This window comes from Capra hircus, chromosome 12, assembly GCF_001704415.2.
Source record: "Capra hircus breed San Clemente chromosome 12, ASM170441v1, whole genome shotgun sequence".
Taxonomy (NCBI): domain Eukaryota; kingdom Metazoa; phylum Chordata; class Mammalia; order Artiodactyla; family Bovidae; genus Capra; species Capra hircus.
In genome coordinates, this window is record NC_030819.1 from 57,756,014 (window position 1) to 57,781,963 (window position 25,950).

Genomic DNA, 25,950 nt, shown 5'->3' on the forward strand with positions numbered 1-25,950 from the left:
GTACTCCTTTCCTAACTTGGAACCAGTCCCTTGTTCCATGTCCAGTTCTAACTGTTGCTTCTTGACCTGCATACAGGTTTCACAGGAGCCAGGAAAGGTAGTCTGGTATCCCATCTCTTTAAGAATTTTCCAGTTTGTTGAGATCCACACAGTCAATAGAGCATAATGCATATGCAGAGCATCTATATCGTAGGTACATGCAGGTACAGTACTGTAAACAGATGTATGTGAATGTATTTGGTAGCAGAATGCATATTGTAATATGTATTGTACTGGTGTGTATATATATTACATTATGATAGAGATTATATTAGCAAAGACACACAGAGGATCGGATTCCTTTTCAAGTCCCCTCACCCTCTGTCCCGCATCATGTTGTCTCCAAGGGGATCCTAGAGGGGAACAGCTAGAACCTTGGTTTGTGGCATTTGATGTCAGGAGAGGGTAGCTTCGGGCTCTGCTTTATGGTGGCATCTCCGCATAGCCAGCCTGCCTTGACTTCACTGTCCCTCCAGATTGGGTCCCTGTGTCATGCGCCCACTAATGCAGCTATGAACACTTCTCTTACCTTTGATTCTGGCTTCCATATGGTTCTGATAACATAGCCCAAGAAGCTGGGTTTGTCCTTCCTGGTGGGCCTGAGTCTCTCACCCACACAGCAGCCCACATACCACTGCTGCCCCTACAGCCTCTAGAGCCTTCTTGACCATGACACAGCAAGAAACACATTTTGTGTTAGGCCCGGAGCACACACAGGGGCCTATCTGTGAACCCAGACAGGGATGGGAAACAGAAGTGTCGTGAAACAAGGTGCCGTCACTCTGCTGTTTTTCTCTTCTGTGGTTTTCTATTCTGTTTCATTGCAGACATGCTGCTTGTGGTATCTTGTGAGTGAGTGTACTAAATTTTAAACTTTGTCTTCTTTATTGAATTTTGAAGAGCATGTTGTACATATTGGTCTTCTCTGATGGCTCAGATGGTAAAAAAAAAAAAAAAAAAAAAAAATCTGCCTGCAATGCAGGAGACCAGGGTTCAGTCCCTGGGTTGGGAAGATCCCCTGGAGAAGGGAATGGCTACTCACTGTGTATTCCTGCCTGGAGAGTTCCGTGGACAGAGGAGCCTGGCAGGTTATAGTCCATGGGGTTGTAGAGAATTGGACATGACTGAGTGACTAACACTTTTTTTTCAACATATTAAGGATTCATTTATTAGTGAACATTTGTTATGTAGCAAATTGGTTAACTGATCTCACTCATAGTATTTTCAGACAACAATATTTCTGAAAAGACTCAAACTATATTGTAACATAGGTATGATCAAGGATGCCTGTGTAAATGACATCCTACTTATATTCACCTTTGCTGTGTGTTCTAAGTGTAAATGCTCCAAGATACACACTGTTCAGTCCAACACATTTAATTAATGTGAAAGGCTGTGGCTGGACTTAAAAAGTCTTAGTGAATATTCTAACTTATGTGATCAAGCCTGCATTATAGATGGTATTCAGTTCTTTATATAATTTATTCTTATATCATTATAGCATTCCTTCATTATTGCCACTATAAGGCAATAACAGAAACTGAACAAATGAGCCTTACTTTTTTTTTACAAAGTGTTGTATTATGAAAAATTCTCAAATACATATACAAGCAGAAAGAATATACAATATACACGTATAAATGCAGCAGGCAACACATCACCATCACTCAGTTTGAGCAGCTGGCAAGCTAATGGTCGTGTTTACTTCATACATACATTTAAGAGATATTTTTCTCTTAAATATTTTGAGTCAATTATGGACATCATTTCATTGAACTCCATATAATCAGTATGCAGTCTAGAAAATATAGATATTTTCTTACCTACCCACAATGCTACTATCTTCCCTAACAAAGTTAACCATGATTCTTTGTTACCTAGTATCCAAATTCAACTTCGTATTCAATATGCTTTGACATTTTGAAAAAATGACTTCTAACAGTTGGTTTGCTCAAATCGTGCAGAAGACCTGCGTTTTGTGTTTGGCGGTTCTGTCTCCTGAGTCTCCTTTAATCATCCTACTTACTTATGTTTGTATGTGTGTGTGTATTTGGCTGTGCCAGGTCTTAGTTGGGGCATGCAAGATCTAGTTCCCTGACCAGGGATCTAACCTGGGCCCTTGCTTTGGGAGCGTGGAATCTTAACCACTGGACCACCAGGGAAGGCCCCCATTCTGCCTATTTTTATCTTTCATTGACTTGTAGAAATTAATGCACTCTTCTTATAAAATGGACCTAATTCTGGATTATTTCCTTTGCTTCCTAGGGTGACATTTAACTTGCTTCTATATCCCCATTATTTCTTATAAATGGTTGTTAGTTCTAGTGTTTTTGAAAACTGGATGCACTTGGACATAGGGTGAGAAACATTTCCCTCTTGGCCCCACTGCCAAGGTCATTTCTGTTCTCGCACTAGAAGACTCGGAAGCCCTCTACCATTCTCAGGAATACATAGCTGATTGTTTTCAGTGTTTGGGGTCAAGAACTCTGACCAATATCCTACCACAGGGAGGGAATTTTGAGAAAGCTGCTAGCGTCAGTATTCTAAAGAAGTATCTTAAACACCTTAATCATGGTAACATCTCACCAGGAAACATCTCTTGCATGATTTCCTTATTTGGAAGTTGTGATGTTACAGGATTTCAGGTCATCTCTATAAAATGTATAGGATCTTCCTTTCTGTTCTAATGGGTCTCATCCAGCTTCCCACCTTCATTATTTTTTCTCAAGATGAGTACAGTGGTCTTTAATTTGTCCCTCAAACAGCCCCTTTGTAGCCCATCCTATACAACAATATCAGTCCAACTTTTCTCCCAGAAACCTGCTAGCTTCAAGTAAGATCCAGACTCATTGACTTGTCATCAAGCACTTAATTCTGATAATAAGAACTAAAGACCTACTTTTTTATAGGACTTGCTAGTTTAAGTTTTCATATATATGCACTTGTTCAATTATGTTGTTCACACTGAGACTACCATGGAAGCAGATGGGCTCAGTTCAGTTGTTTAATTCTGCCAGGCCTTGTGCTAAGGGCTTGGCATCTTTATGGTCCAGTTCTTGAGGACTTCTCAGTGCCTTGGTGAAAATAGCCTGCACATGTCTGTTGTGATGGGGGTGCATGGTAGGAGGAAAAGGGGTATGGGGAAAAAAAGAGACCCTCGGCTGATGTCTCTAGGCGTCTGCCACGCTGTGCCCTTGCCTCAGTTGCACCTTTCTCATCTCTGCTCATCAGAGTCCTACCTGTCCTTTCAGCCTTGGGTCAGGTGCCATCTGTTCCTCCAAGTCCAGCGAATCAGTGGCTGGGAACATTTGATGCTTCTATCTTCCTAGGTCTAGCCCAGAGTTTTGTGAAAGGCGCAGTCTCGGGACATGTTTTGTTTTTTTTTTAATGTTGACATGAAGGACTTCCCTGGTGGTCCCAATGCATGAAGCACGGTTTTGATCCCTGCTTGGGGAACTAATCCCGTGTGCTATGCGGCTTGGCCTAAAATAAATAGAAATTTATTTTTTAATGTTGACCTAAGTCCTGAGTTTATAGCGAAGCATAGTCAGGTTTCCTCACATGTCCACCTGTAGCATAGGGAGTTGCCAGTCTCAGAAGGGTGGATAGGAGCAGAGGAGCAGTGGAGGTAGCACTAGAAGGGTCAGGATTGTTTGTCAAACTTTCTTCTAGAGGAAGGACAGACCGTGGAATCTCACTAATTTGTATCAAGTCAAGGAAAGGCAAGTATTAATTATTAAGTTGCTGAATTGTGAAAGTTTTGAGTAAGTGATGTTTTATGCATTGTCAGCCTTCCCTGACAGCTCAGTTAGTGAAGAATCTGCCTGTGATGCAGGAGACCCTGGCTCAGTTCCTGGCTCGGGAAGATCCATTGGCGAAGGGATAGGCTACCCACTCCAGTATTCTTGGGCTTCTCTAGTGGCTCAGCTGGTAAAGAATCTGCCTGCAATGTGGGAGACCTGAGTTTGATCCCTGGGTTGGGAAGACCTTTTGGAGAAGGGAAAGGCTACCCACTCCAGTATTCTGACCTGGAGAATTCCATGGACTGTTTAGTCCAGGGGGTCACAAAGAGCCGGCCCCACTTTGCCTTTCACTTATGCGTTGTCAGTGCATATTTTTACACCGTCACAGAATACTGGAGCTAGAAACGACAATGAGGCTGGGCCTCTTTAGGAGGACAGGTAAGGAAAGGGAAACCCAGGTGGTTCAGGGTCCTCCCCCTGGGTCACACAGAGCTGTGTCGGGACTCAGACCTCGGAGTCTCCATGCAGTGCTCTTTTTCTCTTTGGCTTACAAAGCATTAAGTTAGTTGGAGTTCATAAAGCATATCAGTTTCGCTGCAGACTAAAGGAAGGAAGAATGCTTCTGTCAACTGGATTCATTGGTCCTCTTTACTTTCCTCGGAGATCTGAGTGTGGTCCCCGGGCCAGCAGCATAACCTGGAAGCTGGTTAGAAATGCAGATTATCCAGCCTTACCCCAGAGCCCCTGAATCAGGAGGGGCCAACCCTCCTAGGTGAATCTGTGTGCAGAGTGTCTGAGAACCGCTGCATCCCGTCAAAAGTCAGTAGATCTTTTCCAGAGCTCACATATAACAGCGTAAGGCCTTGTCCAATTTATCACCACTTTTGAATTAAAAAATTTCTAATTAATGAGATTTGACTGCATGAAATGAGCCAGAAGAGGAAGAAAATAGAAAGGAAGAGAAGATGTGAGGAGGAGGAAGATGGGGAGAAAGGCCGGCGAGCACCCCATAAATGAGAGCAGTCTGTCGGTTCTGTTCAGAAGGAGAAGGAAGTTGAAATTCAGGATTATCCTGTCTCTAGCAGGTTACCCGATCCCCTTTTGGTGAGAAAGGACCTTGAAATGTCAGTGTAACCTCATCTTCCTTTGCTCACAGATCTCGGCAAACATTCCTTCAGGCTCTGATGACAGCACTTAGACTTTGAAAATCGGGGGGAAAGTCCGTGTAATTGCATCTGAGCAGATGACAGACATTTATAAAGGAGATCACTGAAGTGTTATTGTTATTTCTCCAAGATAAAACACTGGAAGGCAAAGGAAGAGAGAAAGAAAGCAGAGCAGTGACTTGATGCTTTCTCTTTATCGAACTACTTCACTCTCTCCAGGGCATTCTGTCTTTGGGAGACTAAAGACAAAAACTGCATTGAGAGGCCACAGACTGTAGTAAATACAGAGTATTGTGCGTTCAAGTTCACTTGCTTCCTCTTAGGATAACAACCAGTTAAAGGTTATGTCATCAGGAAAGGAGAGTCTGTACCTTTCTGAGGCGTGTCATTAATCAGATTTCATATATTTAGATGGGGCCTCAATTCTTGATTATTTTTTGTGCTCGTAACCTTTCTCAGGGAGAAGGCAATGGCACCCCACTCCAATACTCTTGCCTGGGAAATCCCATGGACGGAGGAGCCTGGTGGGCTACAGTCCATGGGGTCGCAAAGAGTCGGACACGACTGAGCAACTTCACTTTCACTTTTCACTTTCATGCATTGGAGAAGGAAATGGCAACCCACTCCAGTGTTTTTGCCTGGAGAATCCCAGGGACAGAGGAGCCTGGTGGGCTGCCTTCTATGGGGTCGCACAGAGTTGGACACAACTGACGTGAATTAGCAGCAGCAGCAGCAGCCTCAGACTCATCTAATGACTAAAAGATACATTCAAGGTCAAGAAGGCGGATAGCTTGGCAGGGGACCCATGGCTGGAGGTTGTATGAGTCTTTCTAGAAATTAACCAACTCTGTTAATCTATAGAAAGCCTCCAAATTACAACTTTTATATTTTATCTGTCATCCTTTGAAGTCCCCAAACTAGCCAGGGGGAAAAACCCTGTGGGCAAAGGTACTTATTTTATTTAGTCTTCATCACAAGCAACTGGTTTGTTTTTTAAGAACAACAACAACAAAAAAACAGGGTGGTCCAGGAAGTTCACAAGCTGTTAAGGAGACACAGGTTCAGATCCAGAGTCAACCGCTCTGTGACTTTGGACAAATCACTTCACCTGTCTCAACATACACGGTCCTAGCTGTGAAAAGATTGTTTGACCATCTAGGATTATTTTTGAGGATTAAAGATATTAATTATCCTAGAGCTATCTTATGTAATTGAAACTTGAAGGAGCACAATTTGAGAACTATAGAATTAAGAGCCAAATAACGTAAGAGAAGGCAGGAATGTAGTCAACAAAAATGAAAGGAATGTTGCACATTATGAAAACTTTATGGAGATTAAGCAGAATTTAACATGTCATTGAATATATTTTTCTTCCAAGGCAAAATTTATTTCTGAGTATTTTTGCCTAGTAGTCTTTTCTTGACCTACTTTGAAATGTATAATATTATTGAGGAATCTTCCATCTCCTTAGAAATGTTTTTCTGTTGCTCAAGCTAATTGTTTCGTCTTATCCCAACATTTTCCACTTCCTAATAATGCTCATCAGAGGAAAATAATTCATCCAATCATACTTGGAGGGTTTCTTTTTTTTCCTTTTCATCCTAATTTACTTTCCATGACCTTGAGGGTTTCTGGTCATTTTGAGTATTTGCAGTCCTTTTAAAATGCCATTTCTTAAGCACCCTCATAAATCCATTAGTGGACAATTTATTATTGTTCTATACACAGTGTGACATGTTCTCACAGTAGCTGCGTCATCCTTGGTTTGTTATGTTTTATGAAATGTTCCTGTAATCCCAGTAAACAAAATAAGTCTTACAGGAAAGGATGGATTAAGGGGGAAAGTGTGGCCCTAAAGAAGGACCCAGCTCTTGTTTATGAAAGAGGTTTGCCCTCCAAACCTACAAAGTGAACAAGGCACTGAGAATCAGCAGGAAGAATAACTTGTGTCCAACTGCAGAGAAATCTGATCAGTTTACTCCTGTGTTGAAAGGTAAGGTTACACAGATCTCTGGAAAGTAAAGTTGTATAAGGGGATCTCCCTTTCTGGGACGGGTACCTCTTTTAAACAGTTATTACCTACTGTTCTCAGGATACTTTAAAAAAAAAAAAAAGAAAGTCATTTTTTATTTCAAATGTGCAGAGTGTGATTCCAATAACGGAAACATCAGAAAAAGCGTTGTTTTGAAAAGCTGGCTCCTTGTTGTCTGTCTTTGTGAGCTGCTGAGAGCTGGCAGAGATGGCCCCTTTGTGTGTCCTGTCCTTGTAAAGGAGGTAAAGAAGCAGGGGTTTGATTCAAGCCGTTACAGGCTGGTTAAAACTCTCATTTTCAGTTGAACTGACAGAGATACAGGCAGGCCATAGGGTTGGATCAGGAAAACAGACCTTGCCACCCCACAGCCAAGCACTCTAGGTTTCCTTGGACCCCATGAGTGCACAGGGCTTTCATCTCTTCACAGCAGTTCCAGACTAGAACATCTGAGGGCCTTTGGGCAGAAAGACAAGACATGGTTCCTCTGTTCCCTCACTCAGTTTAATTTTCCCTTTGTTCTTTTAGAATGTATTGCAGTCTGACACATTGTGTGTGCCTGTGTTTGTTGTTGTTGTTGTTCAGTCGCTCAGTCGTGTCCGACTCTTTACGATCCCATGGACTGCAGCACACCAGGCTTCCCTGTCCTTCACTGACTCCCAGAGCTTGTTCAAACTCATGTCTGTTAAGTTGGTGATGCCATCCAACCATCTCACCTTCTGTCCTCCCCTTCTCTTCCTGCCTTCAATCTTTCCCAGCATCAGGGTCTTTTCCAATGAGTCAGCTCTTTGCATTGGGTGGCCAGAGTACTGGAGCTTCAGCATTAGTACACATGTGCAATTGCTGATTATATGATCCTGTCTCAGTAATCTGTAAACTCCATGAGGGCAGGACCCATCTGTTTTGTTCACAGCTATCTTCCCAGTGCCTGGAACAGAGCTCAAAACCTCAGCCCTCATTCATTAAATATTGATCAAAATGAAGGGGTGGATGAATAGATGGATGGATGGGTGAATGGTAGGCTATAATGAGCAATGGTCTTGCTGCTCCTGCTGCTAAGTCACTTCAGTCGTGTCCGACTCTGTGCGACCCCATAGACGGCAGCCCACCAGGCTCCTCTGTCCCTGGGATTCTCCAGGCAAGAACACTGGAGTGGGTTGCCATTTCCTTCTCCAATGCATGAAAGTGAAAAGTGAAAGTGAAGTTGCTCAGTCGTGTCCGACGCTTAGCGACCTCATGGACTGCAGCCCACCAGGCTCCTCCGTCCATGGGATTACCCAGGCAAGAGTACTGGAGTGGGTTGCCATTGCCTTCTCCGGAGCAGTAGTCTTAACATCTCTTAAAATCTGACTGAGAAAACCAGTTGCTTTCCTATAGCATAGATTGCCACTTCTAGCCTCTGGGGCATTTACATGAGGAAACTCATTATATATCGCCTTTCCTTTCCTTTACTGTCATGATAAAAATGTAGCTGAACTATGAGTTGTGGGGGCATTTGTACGGGTGTTGCCATTTGCAGTTTAATAATTCCTGGAAATGTTGGAAACTCAGGGAAATTGTACTGAAGACCTTAGCCAGCTAAGAGCAGTCAAACTAAAAATTAAAGTACTAGTCAATGAAATTGGAGGAAAAAAGTCACATTCAAAAGATCATCACTTGTAGCTGGATATAGATCTAATAAAGAGGTAACAAGTGGACCACAAAGGCCTAAAAGATGTTTTACAGAGTAAGGAGTGGACCCTGCTCAGTGTAAGAAATAGACACCCAGTGAAACGGGGAGAGACACCTCCTGAAACCATCCAGCAGAACCAAACTGAAATGGAATTTAGAATAAATATAATAAAATACCATCCACAAAACCCACTTAAGACAGAAGAATTAGAACGTGTTTAATCTGAGATTAAAATGTAAATGGGAAAATATAAAGAGAAAACAGATTTCAGAAAGATTCAATAATTTAGAGACCTGATTAATATCTGAAAGTCATGCCCTTTTACTCAACCCCGCCTCAGCTCCCCACCCCAACTGGGTGGACTGTGGGGCAGAGCCCAGACCCAGCCAGAGGAGGAGAGGGTAGTGACCAGACTCTGAAGTGAGGATGGGCTTGTTTGCCTGGCTGAATAGAAAGCAGTGGAGAGGAACAGACTCAGACCGTAGGGTTGTCCTTCAGTATCCCACAGAGGACTGGTTCCAGGAGCCCTGTAGATTCCAAAATCCATGGATTCTCAGGTCCCTTATATAAAATGGCGTAGTATTTACATATAACCTACAGATTTCCTCCCACATACTTGAAACCATCTCTCAATTACTAATAAAACCAAATATAATGCAAATGCTATGTAAGTAGTTGTAAATGCAATCAATGTAAATACTGTGTAAATAGTTGCCAGCCCATGGCAAATTCAAGTTTTCCTGGAACTTTTTTTTTTTTTTTTTAATATTTGCCTTTCAGGGTTGGTGGAATTCACAGATGTGGAGCCAGGAGGCAGACTGTAACTGCCTGAGTTTACAGAGCTGGAGGATGGGGACCAAATGTGGCTGTTACTGAACTGGTGGTTGATTTATATGTTTCAATGAAAAATCCTTTAAAAATCAGACCTATGAAGAAATAGATTTAATTCCCAAGAGCAGAGTTTACCCCTTAATACACCAAAACCTCTTTCTAGTTTTTTTTTTTTCCTTTTGACATGGAAAACTTTTGGAAATTTTTATCATTCTTCTTTCCCACCTTCTCAAATACAGAACTAGAAGTTTAACTTATTTTAACCTTTCCAAGGGACTCTGGGTCATCATCACAAACATTAATTGTGACAGACTGCAGGATAGCGATATCCTTGCCCCCAAGCCTGTGGGAATGTTGTATTCTGTGTCCCTGTACCAAACAGCTTCAAGCAGTTGCATTTTTTCTTTAATTGGAGGATAATTGCTTTACAATGTTGTGGTTGTTTCTGCTGTACAACGTGAACCAGCTGTGAAAGTGAAAGTCGCTCAGTCATGTCTGACCCTGCGACCCCCATGGACTATACAGTCCGTGCAATTCTCCAGGCCAGGATGCTGGAGTGGGTAGCCTTTCCCTTCTCCAGGGGTCTTCCCAACCCAGGGATTGAGCCCAGGTCTCCCGCATTGCAGGCGGATTCTTTACGAGCTGAGCCGCCAGGGAAGCCCGAGAAGCAGCTATCTGTCTACACATTTGCCCTCCCTCTTGCGCCCCCTTCCACGCCACCCTGCCTCTCGGTCTTCACAGCGCTGAGCGGAGCTCCGTGTGCCTTATGGCCGGCTGCCGCTGGCTGTCTCTTTTACACGCGGTGGTGAGTATTTGTCAGTGCCGCTCTCAGTTCGTCCGGCCCTCTCCTTCCCCCACTGGGTCTGCATTTTCTTCATCTGCATCTCTGTTCCTGCCCTGCACACAGGTTCACCAGTACCATTTTTCTAGATTTCATATATATGTGCAGGCAGCTGCATTTTTAAGTTCTGGTGGTTTTTGAGAGTTTTGCCTTCTTTTTCTTTTTTTTTTTGTTAGTGTTTCTACCTGTAGATTTTGTACCTTTCCCTTGTACTTTTCTGTTTCCAGACTATTGAGAACTTAGAAACTAGACCATTGATTTTAATTATGTGTAGATTAAGATCAAGTCAGTGCTGAGGGAGGCTGCAATGATTTTTTTCCCCAGTGGTCCTGGTCTCGTGTTTAGTATGAACTGCGTAACTCAGTTTCAGCTGTCAGGAACATGTAGTTTCTGCTTCTCAACTGTGCTGTCACCAAATAACTGAGTCGCTGAGAGGTGCCCTGAAAATTATCTTAACAGAAAACTAGAATCGTTTATGAGTTAATTATGGTGGGATGAAGAGTAAAAAGGGCTTCCTGGTGGCTCAGCGGTGGAGAATTTGCCTGCAGTGCAGGTTCGATCCCTGGGTCAGGAAGATCCCCTAGAGGAGGGCACAGCAACGCACTTCCCTGAAGAGTCCCATTTACAGAGGAGCCTGGCTGGCTACAGTCCATGGGGTTGCAAAAAAATCAGACACGACTGAGTGGCTGAGCACGCAAGGGGAGGGGTTACTAAAAGGTGTGAGTGGATCTAGATCAAGGGCACCTAACACCTACCTCAGTACCCCTCCCTGCATCTCCGTCTGCCCAGCTGATCTGTTTGCAGCCAGAACAATGGGCCCCTCTCCTTGAATCACTTTCAGCTCTGGCACAGGGCACTGCTGGGCTAGGATAGTTCCAGCCTGCTAAGGCTGTACACAGACTTTTGTAGTCACAGGATGTCTGGCTTTGAAGAACAGGCGGATACTGTTTTTTATGATAGCAGTGAATTGGTTCTTTTAAATGCACAAGTTGTCTGGGAGACATTCTGGTATCTGCATTTCAGCCCTTCTGGTTCAAAATGCAGCTTTGCAGGAGGACTGCCAGAGGTCACTGTTAAGAAAATCCTCTGACTATAGTCAGGACTCTCAGGCCCCTAGAGTCTTACAATGATGGATCTGCAGTTGTGTATCCCATCAAGCTGATTATTGCTGTCTTCTAGAAAAAGGTTAAGTTCTGTTGACAACAGAAGGAAATAAAAAGTCCTCCACTTTGAGTTTTTCAGTTTCTATTTCAGTCCTATGGCACAATGCCACTGATACTTTAAAACAGGGGTCCCCAACCTCTGGGACCTAATCCCTGATGATCTGAGGTGGAGCTGATGTAATGGTAAGAGAAACAAAGTGCACAGTAAATGTAATGCATTTAAATCATCCCAGAACCACCCCCACCCATCACCCCCTGGTCCATGGAAAAATTGTCTTCCACCAAACCGGACCCTGGTGCCAGAAAGGTTGGGGACCACTGCGTTAGAATAAAATCTCATGGGGATTCCTTGTCCTGTGCTTTGGGCCTGGGAGTCCTCCTCCTTCCACCAAGTTCTTGCACTTGGAGTAGGAGGTAACAGTAAAGGAACAGCCAGGCCTTCATGTGTATCGCTTGATCTTTGAACATGCTCTTTAGAATTGATAGCACCTTCTAATGATCGGCTAGCAGTGCCATTTCATAATGACTCTTCATTGCAAATACTTCACACTATTCCTTTAAAGACTCTGGCCCCTGATTCATCTCATAGAGTTCCCTCCTTGTGAATCACTTCAAGACATACAGAAACAAAGTATGGTGTCATTTGAGTTATTTAAGGAGATTTATTAAGTATTATCTGTGCAAAGAACTCTGTTAGGTCTGGGAGGCTACAGCCCTGTTAGGAGTATATGGTTCAGTTACAGAGCCAACCCTCAGCAAAACCATGTGACCAACTGGTAATGCTTTCACTTGTCAACTATCTCTGGAGCCTTCCTTAAGTTATGTGGGAATGTCCAAGGGCCAGAGAGCGAGAGTTAAATGTTTAAACCTTGTTATACACACCACTGAGGACTGGCCTGGTGGAACAAGTTTTATGGAGATGCAAGTAGGCGTGGTTCTGAAAGGCCAGGAGGATGAGATGAGCAGGGAAGAGCAGAAAGCAGCAGCTGGAGGGAAAGCAGGAAGGCACAACCGAGAATGGGGTGCTCCTGGACCAGCCGGGGCATCCCCAGGCCTTGGGACAGCCAGAACCACGCCCTACCGTTGAGGCTTACTGATGAGAATTGAGAGCCGATGAAAATGTTGAGTGAAGTAAGTCAGAAAGGGACAAACGAATGTCACACATTGATGCATATGTATGGAATCTAGGAGGATGGTACTGATGAGCCTGTTTGCAGGGCGGCAATGGAGATGCAGACACAGAACAGATGTGTGGACACAGTAGGGGAAGGAGAGGGCAAGGCAAATTGAGAGAATAGCCTGGAAACATATACATTACCATAGGGGTCGCAAAGAGTCAGACACAACTGAGCGACTGAACTGAGCTGAAAATAGATAGCCAGTGGGAATTTGCTGTGTGACCACAGGGAGCTTGAACCTATGCTCTGTGACAACCTAGAGGAGTGGGAGCTGGGAAGAAGGTTCAGAGGGAGGGGACCTAGGTATAACTAGGCTGCTTCATGTTGCTATGTGGCAGAAACCAATACAATCTTGCAAAGCAGTTATCCTCCAATAAAAATAAATACATATTTTTAAAATGCGTTACAGTTAAGCTGAAGGAAGATGGGTTTGGTATGTGAAATGAGTGAAATTAACCTGCAGTGGGGCTGCTGTAATAATCTAGGTGTAGGTTTCCAAGGGTCTAGACTAGGATGGACCTAGTGAGAATGGAGAGAGAATGGAATCGTATACAACAGATTTATTTTTATAACTTGAGATGCCATATTCTTAAAGTTTAATGGAGGCTGAGGTATGTGAAGATCTTCCAGATGTAAGGGAACCTCCAGCTGTATGGGACATTACATGAATTATAGAGGAAGAGACAGAAAAGATGACAGAATCTGCATGATGTGAAAACATGTTGGTAATTCCATGAAATTAGTAAAGTTTTTGCCTGGCTTCCTGAATTTGGCTTGAGTTAAAAAGAAGATAGGGCTTCCCTTGTGGCTCAGCTGTTAAAGAATCCGCCTGCAATGTGGGAGACCTGGGTTCGATCCCTGGGTTGGGAAGATCCCCTGGAGAAGGGAAAGGCTACCCACTCCAGTATGCTGGCCTGGAGAATTCCATGGACTGCATAGTCCATGGGGTCGCAAAGAGTTGGACACAACTGAGTGACTTTCACAAAAAGAAGCTAAGAGAGGCCTTGAATTTATTTGTAGTGTTGAGAAGCATGTTTCAGGTTTCATGGGGAAGTTTTTCCCTCCCTTATTATCAATGACATCCACCATTCTCTAAAGAGCCAAACCAGTGTCCAAACTGGAATCAGCTTTTCTTTCTTTACTCCCTTCCTTAACCTCTGTATCCAGTCACCCTAAACTATGAAGTCTTCCCTTTTAAATGTTTACTTTATCATCGTCCTGTCCTCAGCATTCCTAATGCCTTTCTCCTAAGCCCACCTACTCTCATATTTCTTTCCTTGAATATCGATAACTGACCATTTTATAGGTACTTAGGTGGAAGGGGCTATTATTAGTGTGTGTTAGAATTGAACTAAGGATAGTCTGAAGTAGCGTGCTAAAGTTGCTTTAGTAATGTCTGACTCTTTCTGACCCTATGAACCAAAGCCCACTGGGCCCCTCTGTCCATGGGATTTTCTAGGCAAGCATACTGGAGTGCGTTGCCATTTCCTACTCCGAGGAGATCCTCCCAACCCGGGGATTGAACCTGTGTCTCTTGTGCCCTGCATTGGCAGGAGGATTCTTTACTATTAGTGCCACCTGGGAAGCCCCACTCAAAAGTGGAGAGGCATAATATTTTCATTTGTGAATAGATTTTTTTCTTAGACTAATTAAGACAGTGGTCCAGCTGTTGCATCCTGAAGGAGGCTACTCACTGGCGACTCTGATAATGGGCCTCTGTTCAAAATCTCAGCCAAGCAGGTAATCTGTGAATTTTAGAAGGGATGAGGAGGGACATCCCAACTTGAACCAAAGGATGGTGAGAGGGAGAAGCCACACCTTGGATGGCATAGAGGGGGCACTCCTGAGCCTTTTTTCTTTCAAGAGGGACAACCTGTTTGGGAGCAAGAGCTAGCGGGGCTTCTGAAAATTGACTCTTGGAAACTTCCAGAAGGGATGACCTCAGCATCTTTTCTGTTACTGGCATGAAGCACAGAAGACAGCTCCTGGTCATTAGGAAAATCAGGTTGAGAAAATCACTTGTTTTCCACTGTGTGTTTTCTTAGACCATTTTTCTGAAACATAAAAAAGTTAAAAACATCCTAAATGTTTTAGGATTTATCAGCTGTATTATGTCCTTGCAACATGATTTACCTAAGTATAGTAACCAGTAGTATTTTGATGTATTCAAATATGACATAATGCACATTTGTGTAATGAAAATAATTAAATTGTGACACTGTAAGGCCAGACTATAATATTGCATACAGCGTTCTTCATGTGACTCATATCTTTTTATTTATGGCTTAACACTGCCAATCTGAATATTGATTTATTTTCAGCCGGTCAGAATATCCATTCTATTTTTCAGCTTCTCCAGTTGGCAACGGTTATATCAAGCCTCCAGTTCCACCTGTGTCTGGCACACAGAAGGAGAAAGGGCCCCCAACCATGTTACCCATCAGTGTGGACCCAGACAGCAAACCCGGGGAATACGTCCTCAAGAGTTTATTTGTCAACTTTACCACTCAGGCTGAGCGCAAGATTCGCATCATTATGGCAGAACCCCTGGTGAGTACCCAGAGAAGACTTTTGTCTTTTTCAGTCCTTCTTGATGTCGAATATAGATTTTACAGCTCTAAGAAGGGATGAAGGATGGATGGCTTTTCCTCTAGTTTGTTTTTTGACATCGTCTGTGTGTATGTACTCAGTCATATTTGACTCTTTGCAGCCCCATGGACTGTAACCTGCCAGGTTCCTCTGTCCATGGGATTTTTCAGGCAAGAATGTTGGAGCGGGTTACCATTTCCTCTGCCAGGGGTTTTTCCTGACCCAGGGATCGAACCTGTGTCTCCTGTATCAGTAGGTGGATTCTTTAACCACCGTGCCACTTGGGAAGCCCTGTTTGATACCACAGGTAATTTTTCAGTCAGTTCAGTTCAGTTGGTCAGTCATGTCCGACTCTTTGTGACCCCATAGACTGCAGCACACCAGGTCTCTCTGTCCATCGCCAACTCCTAGAGTTTACTCAAACTCAGGTCCGTTGTGTCAGTGATGCCATCCAACCATCTCATCCTTTGTCGTTCCCTTCTCCTCCGGCCTTCAATCTTTCCCAGCATCAGGGTCTTTTCCAGTGAGTCAGTTCTTCCCATCAGGTGGCCAAAGTATTAGAGTTTCAGCTTCAGCATCAGTCCTTCCAAAGAATATTCAGGACTGATATCCTTTAGGATGGATTGGTTGGATCTCCTTGCAGTCCAAGGGACTCTCAAGAGTCTTCTCCAACATCACAGTTCAAAAGCATCAATTCTTCAGCACTCAGCTTTCTTTCTAGTCCAACTCTCACATCCATACATGACCACTGGAATAACCATAGCTTTGACTAGACGGACCTTTGTTGGCACAGTAATGTCTCTGCTTTTTAATATGCTATCTAGGTTGGTCATAACTTTTCTTCCAAGGAGCAACTGTCTTTTAACTTCATGGCTACAGTCACCATCTGCAGTGACTGTGGAGCCCCCCAAAATAAAGTCTGTCAGTGTTTCCCCACCTATTTGCCAGATAGATGAGACCAGATGCCATGATCTCAGTTTTCTGAATATTGAGCTTTAAGTCAACTTTTTCACTCTCCTCTTTCACTTTCATCAAGAGGCTCTTAGTTTCTCTTTGCTTTCTGCCATAAGGGTGGTATTATCTGCATATCTGAGGTTATTGATATTTCTCCTGGCAATCCTGATTCCAGCTTGTGCTTCTTCCAGCCCAGCATTTCTCATGATGTACTCTGCATATAAATTAAATAAGCAGGGTGACAATATACAGCCCTGATGTACTCCTTTCCCAATTTGGAAACAGTCTGTTGTTCCATGTCCAGTTTTAACTGTTGCTTCCTGGACTGCGTACAGACTTCTCAAGAGGCAGGCCAGGTGGTCTGGTATCCCCATTTCTTTAAACTCTTTTCCAGAGTTTGTTGTGGTCCACACAGTCAAAGGCTTTGGCATAGTCAATAAAGCAGAAGTGGGTTTTTTTCTGGAACCCTCTTGCTTTTTTGATGATCCAGTAGATGCTGGCAATTTGATCTCTGGTTCCTCTGCCTTTTCTAAATCCAGCTTGAACATCTGGAAGTTCACGGTTCACGTACTTTTGAAGCCTGGCTTGCAGAATTTTGAGCATTACTTTCCTAGCCTGTGAGATCAGTGCAGTTGTGCGGTAGTTTGAGCATTCTTTGGCATTGCCTTTCTTTGGGATTGGAATGAAAACTGACCTTTTCCAGTCCTGTGGCCACTGCTGAGTTTTCCAAATTTGCTGCCATATTGAGTGCAGCACTTTCACAGCATCATCTTTTAGGATTTGAAATAGCTCAACTGGAATTCCATCACCTCCACTAGCTTTGTTCGTAGTGATGGTTCCTAAGGCCCACTTGACTTTGCATTCCAGGATGTCTGGCTCTAGGTGGGTGATCACATCATTGTGATTATCTGGGTCGTGAAGATCATTTTTGTATAGTGCTTCTGTGTATTCTTACCACCTCTTCTTCTGCTTCTGTTAGGTCCATACCATTTCTGTCCTTTATCGTGTACATCTTTGCATGAAACGTTCCCTTGGTATCTCTCATTTTCTTGACGAGATCTCTGTGAAGTCACTGTGAAGTTGCTCAGTCATCTCCGACTCTTTGCGACCCCATGAACTGTAGCCTACCAGGCTCCTCCGTCCATGGGATTTTCCAGTTAAGAGTACTGGAGTGGGTTGCCATTTCCTTCTCCAGGGGAAATTCCTGACCCAGGGATCAAACTCAGGTCTCCCTCATTGTAGGCAGATGCTTTACCGTCTGAGCCACCAGGGAAGCCCGAAGAGATCTGTAGTCTTTCCCATTCTATTGTTTTCCTCTATTTCTTTGCATTGATCACTGAGGAAGGCTTTCTTATCTCTCCTTGCTATTCTTTGGAACTCTGCATTCAAATGGGTATCTTTCCTTTTCTCCTTTGCCTTTCACTTCTCTTCTATTCGCAGCTATTTGTAAGGCCTCGTCAGATAACCATTTTGCCTTTTTGCATTTCTTTTCCTTGGGGGTGGTCTTGATTCCTGCCTGCTGTACAATGTCATAAACCTCCATCCATAGTTTTAAAAGATAATATTTACGTGTCCTGATTTAAGATAATTGAGGCTCAAGGACCTTAAAATAATTAGCAGATAGAATTCAGCAGCACAGTTCACCACTGGGTTTAGGACAGATAAGCTTAATTTAACATTAAGAAGTATTAAAATTGTAGAAAAATTGTGTTCATAGTCTATGCTGTGTCTGTGTGCTTTAGTCAAAATCTTTTGTCCTATCTTTAAAGTAAAAGACCAAAAAAAATCATCATTCTTCAAGGGGTTGGCAGAGCTCCTAGTCTGAGAACAAATAGACAGATGGTCTCTGTGACATATTTATTATCCAAGGAAGTTTTTTGAGTCATTCATAAGTACCATTCTGTTACCTGAAAATTGGAAGACAGGAAATTGTTGATTAAGTTGATTAATGCCCTTCAAGTCAGTAGTCAGTACCTTCTTTGCAGATGATTCTGCTGCAAAATAAGGCTTGTGCTTCAGGCTTATGTTAATTACTTTAACAAGAGCTCTAAAGACGGAGTGCTAAATCTCAAAAGGATAGTGGAAAGGAAAAAAGTCCAGTTGGAAGATTCAGATTACTTGCCTCCTGACCTTGGCGGGCCACTTACAATAAAAGAAAGGAGAGGGATTCAGAGTGACGCAGCTTTCTGTGAAGCTGGGCTTTGTACGTCCGGTGAAGAGATTGGGACAGGTGAAGAGATTGGGATGGGAGAAGAGGTCTGAAGTTGGCTTGAAGGCATCATAGCTTAAAATAATTAAATGTAATATTGAGCCCATAGCCTGTGCGTGCTCAGCCACTTCAGTTCTGTCTGACTCTTTGCAACCCCATGGACTGTAGGAGCCCATAGCCTAAGTCTCTTGAAAAATATGTAACTTATGATACTCAGCATCATCTTTTCAAAATGATCTTTATAAGCAGGTGTGGGTTCAATCCCTGCTCAGGAAACTTAGATCATACATGCCATGTGAGGCAGCCAAAAAACAAAAACTCTTACCAAAAATAATAATGATAATAATAACCTTTATAAGAATCACAATTTAACATTTGGAAATCAAAATTCAAGGATATTTAAATGCTTTGAATATTTGTAACCCAAAAGTTACAAACTTTGTTTTTAAACATTTTTATTAGATCAATGGATTCCAACTTCCTATTAAGGAAAATGTTTTCTTGGTTTTACAGTTTAAATCATTTATAATAAACCTTAGTACTCTAGCTTTTTCCCATTCACCCATGTGTTTGTGTTTCTAGTGCTTTTACTACTAATAATAGCTAATATTTCTGGAGTGTTTAACTATGTGCCAAGCACTGTTGTTAACGTATTATATATCCTTTAATCTTCACAATGACCTTAGGTAGAGAGTATTTATGTACCTGTTTATAGATGGGGAAAGCTGGCACAGAGAGGCAAAAGTGATCTTCCAAGGTCACACAGTTTCTATTTGAATTCAAGCTGGGTCTCTTCAGAGCCCACCTCAGAACCATCTTACACCCCACCAGTCTTTCCGTGGGCATCTTCATAGGAAGATACCTTCTATGGTATCTTTACTGAAGAGACTTAAGTAAAGTGTTACTTAAAGCAACAGAGGGCTTTCCTATAAACGGGGTCCAAAGAATCACGTACCTTCATTCCCATTGGTCAAAACAGTGCTGATCCCTGGAAGCCTCTGAGCTCCTCGGGAGGTGTAGGGGGAGTCAGGCCACCTCCCCAAGATGGAGGGTGGGGAGTTTAAGAAGGAGAGAGTGGAAAGGCACAGGAAGAATCCTTTCACTCATTGACAGTGGAAACGTGCCAAAACACATCAGGGCTCTCTGAAATTGTGTATCGTGGTAGATTTTTTCCAAGAAACTAGTAAGTTACACCTTCCCAAGTGGCGTTAGTGGTAAAGAACCTGCCTGCCAATGCAGGAGACATAAGAGACCTGGGCTCAATCCCTGGTTTGGAAAGATCCCATGGAGTAGGAAATGGCAACCCACTCCAGTATTCTTGCTTGGAGAATCCCATAGCCAGAGGAGGCTGGCGGGTACAGTCCATGGGGTCGCAAAGAGCCAAACATGACTGAAACGACTTAGCGTGAGGCACAAGGAAGTTGTACTGTAGTTGAATAGAGGTACTTAGAAGGCTGGATTGTGAACATCCCTGATTCTAAAATAATAGTTTAGGTACTGTTGTTTAAGGATTCAGGAAGTAAATTAGATTGGGTTTAACTTTTTCATCTTTAGTTTACTTCATTTGGAATGTGTTTGCATAACATTTTTCTTCTTGGAGTAAACATTATGTCTGAGAAACTGACATGTTCCACAGCGTTCTTTTAATTAGAGGTAGACATTTCTGTTCCTTTCTCTGAGACAATTTAAAGGGCCCCAAACAAGAAAAATGAAAAAAAGTGTAAGCTGTCTTCATCAGCAAATCTTCGTTGTGTGCCCAGGGTTAGAGAGTTTACTAGATGCTGATGGCCAAGTAGATGGACATTGCGTTTTTAGCTAAAGAAATGTATTCAATCAATTTTCAGTATTGTTGCTCTTTATAAAATGAGACTAATCCTCTTGTATTTTTTGGCAGAGGTGTAAGCTTCTGTGCCATTTCCTTCTCTTGTCTGTTGGAAAGTGCTTAGTAATTTTTGCCCTTGAATTTGTTTACTTATTGGACAATAAATGTGAGTAGATGCTGTGGCTTGTTACCTGAGTCTAATTTAAATGTGTTTGGCATTTTGTTCTAGAGCCCTAGCAAGAAGAGGTATTATTTTTGATATATGTGTAATATGTTTTAAGTCAATTTTGAATAAATGTCCCCTAGTATTTCTCTTACAGAAGTTGACTTTATTTAGAAAGATGTTGAATCCTTTAAAGTTTGGATTCATATAGATTTGTATCATATCACAAAGTTGTATTGTCTTATCTCTAATATAATTAAAACTTGTATGGGAGTAGCAAAGGTAATTTTTAAAATTTTGGAAGTATTGATTTATTATTTATGGGGCTACTCAGGAATCTGTATTTCTCAGTTTTCTTTTTAAAAGACTGAAACCTTCAGGATTCCACATCAGTTAGGCTGCACGAGATCAGTTATATACAATGTTAAATTAAAGTTGTACTTACGAATTACTGACGTCCAGATAGCTAACTTAAATGGGGCGGGGGGAAAGGACAGGAAACAAAGATGTTCCACCAAGATAAAATATTAGATTTTTTTTTTCTTGTTAAAGATGTTTCACCAGTTTAGCAATATTGTTCATACCTAAAAGATGCTCAGGTCATATTCATTAATATTTATGGATAAGGCAATAATTTTACTCAATTTCTGTTGCTTTATGAGGTCATTTGATAGCATTTGCTCCTGGCTGGTCTTACTATTATTTCACTTTTCCCAAGCAGTGTTTTAAACAAGGTTAATTGGGTCATCTGTAACTTTTTAATATTTTTATCTCAAAACAGAGGAAGTACAAAAAGCAGTGTAACAGCTGCTGTCCCTCTTGTCTCCTGCTCCTTTCCTCTGGTTTCAAATTTATTTTTCCCAAAGTGTATCTTTTTATAGTTCTTTAAGTTATAATCAGTGGCGGGTAAATCACTTGGTTTAGTTTATCTCAGATGCTCGATTTTCCCCTGAATTAGCAGTGATATTTCAGCTGAGAATAGAATTCTAGTTTCACATTTATCCTCCTTCTAGACTTTTGCCAATAAGTTTCACCATGTTGCCTCTAGCACTGCTGTTGAACAGTCTGGTTGATTTGCTATTTGTTTGTGGATTATTTACTTTTTTCTCTGTCTGCTTTTATGTTTGTTTGGGTTTTTTTCGCTTTGTCTATAGCTTTCTGCAGTTTCCCCACACTCTGTGTTGAGATGTGGATTTATTTCTATTTTCCTGTTTGAGACTCTTATGCTTCTTAAATTGAAGGTTCATGTTTTTCATCAGTTTTAGAAAACTCTTAGCCATTAATTATTTGAAGGTTACCGCTTCTCCACTTTTCCTCTTTTTTTCTGGCATTCATATTAGATACACATTGCTCTATTACCTGTCTTTTTACCCTTCTTTAATTATTTCTACTCCTCTATCTTGCTGCTGTATTCTGAGTCAATTCCTCAGGTCTAATCTTCAATTTATTAATCTTCTCTTGGGCTATGGGACATCCCCGGTGGCTCAGTGGTAAAGAATCCACCTTTCAATGCAGGAGACACAGGTTCAATCCCTGGGTCGAGAAGATACTCTGGAGAAGGAAACAGTACTCCACTCTAGTATTGTTGCATGAGAAATTTCATGGACAGAGGAGCCTGATGGGCTATAGTCCATAGGGTCACCAAAGAGTCAGACATGACTTAGCAGCTAAACCATGACAACTCTTGGGCAATGTCTAATCTGTTGTATAATGTGTCCAATGACAGTTATAATTTTGGTGATATAATGTCTTATTTCTAAAAGTATGTTTTAAAATCTATTTAGGTGAGGATTTTTTTAATTTGAGGGGTTCCTTATGTTTAGAACTTCTGTTGTGTGTCTTCGATCACCTTAAACATACATTTTTGTGTCCTCTCTTAGGTTAGCCCCAGAATCTTCACTGTCTTGGGCCAAATATTATATTAATTTCTTGGTGTGGGAATTTCTATACCTGGAAGGTGATACAAATATAAGCTCCAAACTCTTATAAGACTTAAGACTGTGGTTTAAAATTCTTGGGGAGGATTTTGTTGTGTTTACCTAGGACTGAGGCAGGGGCCACTGGAATATCTTTTCATCTTCCGGTGCCAGTACATAGCTTTGTCCCTAGCCCACTGTTTCGTTGTTTAGGACCACACTTTATGTGGGCATCTTATCTCCAGTGCCCCACCTCTCAAGGTTCACAGCTTTGTTTCCTGTCCCCAAATGGACAACAACAAAAGCCTCCAGCATAATGAGACCAGTAGTCCTTCCCCTGTGCATCCACTGCATCATCTCCCATCTTTCTGATTTTCATTTTCCTTTTCCTTTCTTGTGAACTCATTTCTTCACTTTAAAAAGTCCTATATTCCACTCACTATTTTCAAGTGTTTATAGCCTGTGAACTTTTGCATTATCTTGGTCTGTTATCCTGCCAGAGCCCTCTACAGAATTCTTGGTTTGCCTTTCATGCAGATAAGGACAGGGTAGGTCTTTGCATTGTGAGGTTCCTATACAAGCAAACATTCCCATGGCAAGATGGGGTGCCCCAAGATGAATAAAAGGAAGAGTGAGGGGACTGTCTAGTCAAAGCTATGGTTTTTCCAGTAGTCATGTATGGATGTGAGAGTTGGACTATAAAGAAAGCTGAGAGCCAAAGAGCTGAAGCTCTTGAACTGTGGTGTTGGAGAAGACCCTTGAGAGTCCCTTGGCCTATAAGGAGATCCAACCAGTCCATCCTAAAGGAGATCAGTCCTGAATATTCATTGGAAGGACTGATGCTAAAGCTGAAACCCCAATCCTTTGGCCACCTAATGTGAAGAACTGACTCATTGGAAAAGACCCTGATGCTGGGAAAGATTGAAGGCAGGAGGAGATGGAGACGGCAGAGAATGAGATGGTTGGATGGCATCACCAACTCAATGGCATGAGTTTGAGTAAACTCTGGGAGTTGGTGTTGGACAGGGAGGCCTGGCGTGCTGCAGTCCATGGGGTCGCAAAGAGTTGGACATGACTAAGCGACTGAACTGATGATTTGTATAGGTGGAGTCAAAGGAGAGCAGGTTTTCAGGTGAGGATGAAGGGAGACCAGAGGACAGATGCTGAAAGTCAGTGACACCTTCAGGAGTAAGTAAGTGGTCTAGTGTGGATGGGGGATAGAAAGGATGTGCTTGCCTGTCACCGCGTGTAGACCACTGGCCCCTCTTCCTGGAATGCCCTCAGCTCTTCATCCTGCCTTCATCTTTCAAGGCCCATCTCAAATACCTCATCATCTGGAAAGGTTATCTGATTTCTTCCCTGACTCCACACAATTATACAGGTGTGGATATACATACCTGTAAATCTCTATCTGAACCACTGTATCATTATCTCAAGCAAACTGGCTTCATTCAATAAGAGTATTAGAATAGACTAGAATAGAAAATTTCAGAACATTATAGGTTTTAAGGGTACATGTTGTTTTAGGAAACTTTCAGTTGTGTGTATATCTACCAGACCTTGGTATAAAATGTATATTTTTTTGGTAAGTAGGGGTGAAGGATACAGAAATTCTTTTTTAAGTTGAAGAATTTAGGAATTCACTGGAGGACCAACAGTTAGGAGGGTCCAGTTTCAATCCCTGGTTAGAGAACTAAGATCTCACAAGCCATAGAGAGTGGCCAAAAAAAAGAAAGGAAAAAAGATGCACTTTACTATCCTTTAAGTTCCTTACAGGCATTACTGTGTCTTATCTACACATGCACACATACAAATACACATATATCCCCATGTCTAGAAAGTCTCCTTTATACACAGTAGACAGTAAGTGTTATTTTTTAATGAATAAGTATATGGATAAAAAGAATGGATAGATGAATGGGTGAAAAAATATTAATATGGTAGCTCAAAAAGAATGTAGGATTCTGTATGTTTCTCAAGGTCATCTTGCCAACCTCGGAACTGATAATAATGGATTTTGTTCTGTCCTTTTTACCCCTCAGCAGATGAAAACCCTACAGTCTGCTGAGTAGACGTTAATTCTTAGCCTTCTGCCTTGGGCCATCTAAGGACACCTCATTATTCACTTATACGGTCGCTGCTCCCACTTCACCCAAGCAGTGTGTGGAGAGGAGCAGTCAGGTTGACTCTTAGCGGTCAGACTAAGCCTCAGAGTATACACTCTCATTATCTGCGTCTCTCCATTTATATAGCATCTGTCACAAGGAGTCACAGGCAATTACCTTCTCAATAAACTCTTTTCCAAAAAATCAAGACTCTCCAGCCTTTCAAAATTCATTAGCTCCCATAATCTTGACTTTGGAGATTTAATGGGCCAGAAGAGATAAAGCCGAAAACAAAGCAGCTTTTCATCCAGGCTGATCTGAATTCAAATTCTGATTCCACCTCTTTAGTGTTGGAAGGCCAGTCAGTCCCTCTCCTTTTTTCCTCATTTGCAAGAGCCTAGCTCGTGGGTGGATGAGAGAAGTCAGGGTAATAGGGGGAGCTCTGACATAATTCTTAGCACCTGCCAGAGGCTCCGTTGTCACCATCACCATGTTCTCATGGTTGCCTAGAAACCAGTATCAACTGAGTAAATCCCCTGGTGTGTTTCTCTGGCGGTCATCCTGGTGCTTCCTCTCTGTGTTGTTCAGAAGGAGTGGAGGCTTGAGCAGAGTGGTTGGCTGCCTGCTGTTGCCATGCCCTGTTATTGTCAGATGGTTGTTCTGAACTCCACCTTGGCGATGAGAAAGGCACAGCCAGAGCTGGTTTGGGCAGAACTGGTGTGGATTCTTTAGGGACTTAAGCTCTGAGAGGTGACAGAGGCAAGCAAACAAAAGTTTATATGACAAGGCAACACCCCTGCTCTCTCACCTTAGAGCCAGCAAAACATCAGTACTTGAGGTTTATGCGGGTATAACTTGTGACGACTTAGGAAATGAAACCAGGGATTTGAAGTGGGTCTACGTAGAATGGTTTTCCAAGGCTTTCCAAGAGGAAATTTCACAGCGTCTTGAGGGTAGGGATCTGGGAGACAAGTAGGAACACCGTAGTGTTGGGAAGCCAATGGCCCAAAAAGTAAAAGGCTGGATTACTCAACTAAGGAAAACACGTTCGGAAAATTTCAAGAACTTTCCTTTCTCTCATTCATATATTTAAATTTGTTGAAAACCTCAGAAGGAAAAATAATCTAATTTTATTAGTCATCTAATCAAACTGATTTTTCCTGTTTTATTGAGATAAAATTGATATGTAACATTGTATTGGTTTCAGATGTACAGCATACCAATGTCATATATATCTTATAAAATGATCACCACAATAAGTTTAGTCAACATCCATCACCTTACATGGTTACAGTTTGTGTGTGTGTGTGTGTGATGAGAAGTTTTCAATGTAATCCTATTTTAAAGGAACTTTTTGAATTCATTTTATTTATCTTCGGCGGTGGTGGGTCTTTGTTGCTGCATGGGCTTTCTTTAGCTGGGAAGAGCAGGGACTACTCTCTAGGCTCGCTGGGGTGGCTTCTCTTGTTGCAGAGCACAGGCCCTGGGCTTCAGGAGTTGTGGCTCCCGGGCTCTAGAGCGCAGGCTCAG

General features: G+C 42.3%; 1 protein-coding gene across 6 annotated transcripts in view; it reads left to right on the top strand.

The window, feature by feature from the left end:
- FRY (FRY microtubule binding protein) overlaps positions 1-25,950 on the top strand; it is a 328,278-nt gene that overhangs the window by 114,690 nt on the left and 187,638 nt on the right. For all 6 annotated transcript variants that reach the window (XM_013968161.2, XM_018056623.1, XM_018056624.1 and 3 more), the window contains one exon: positions 15,013-15,212. In XM_013968161.2, the coding sequence (XP_013823615.2) occupies positions 15,013-15,212 (200 nt within the window). The remainder of the gene's footprint in view (positions 1-15,012; positions 15,213-25,950) is intronic.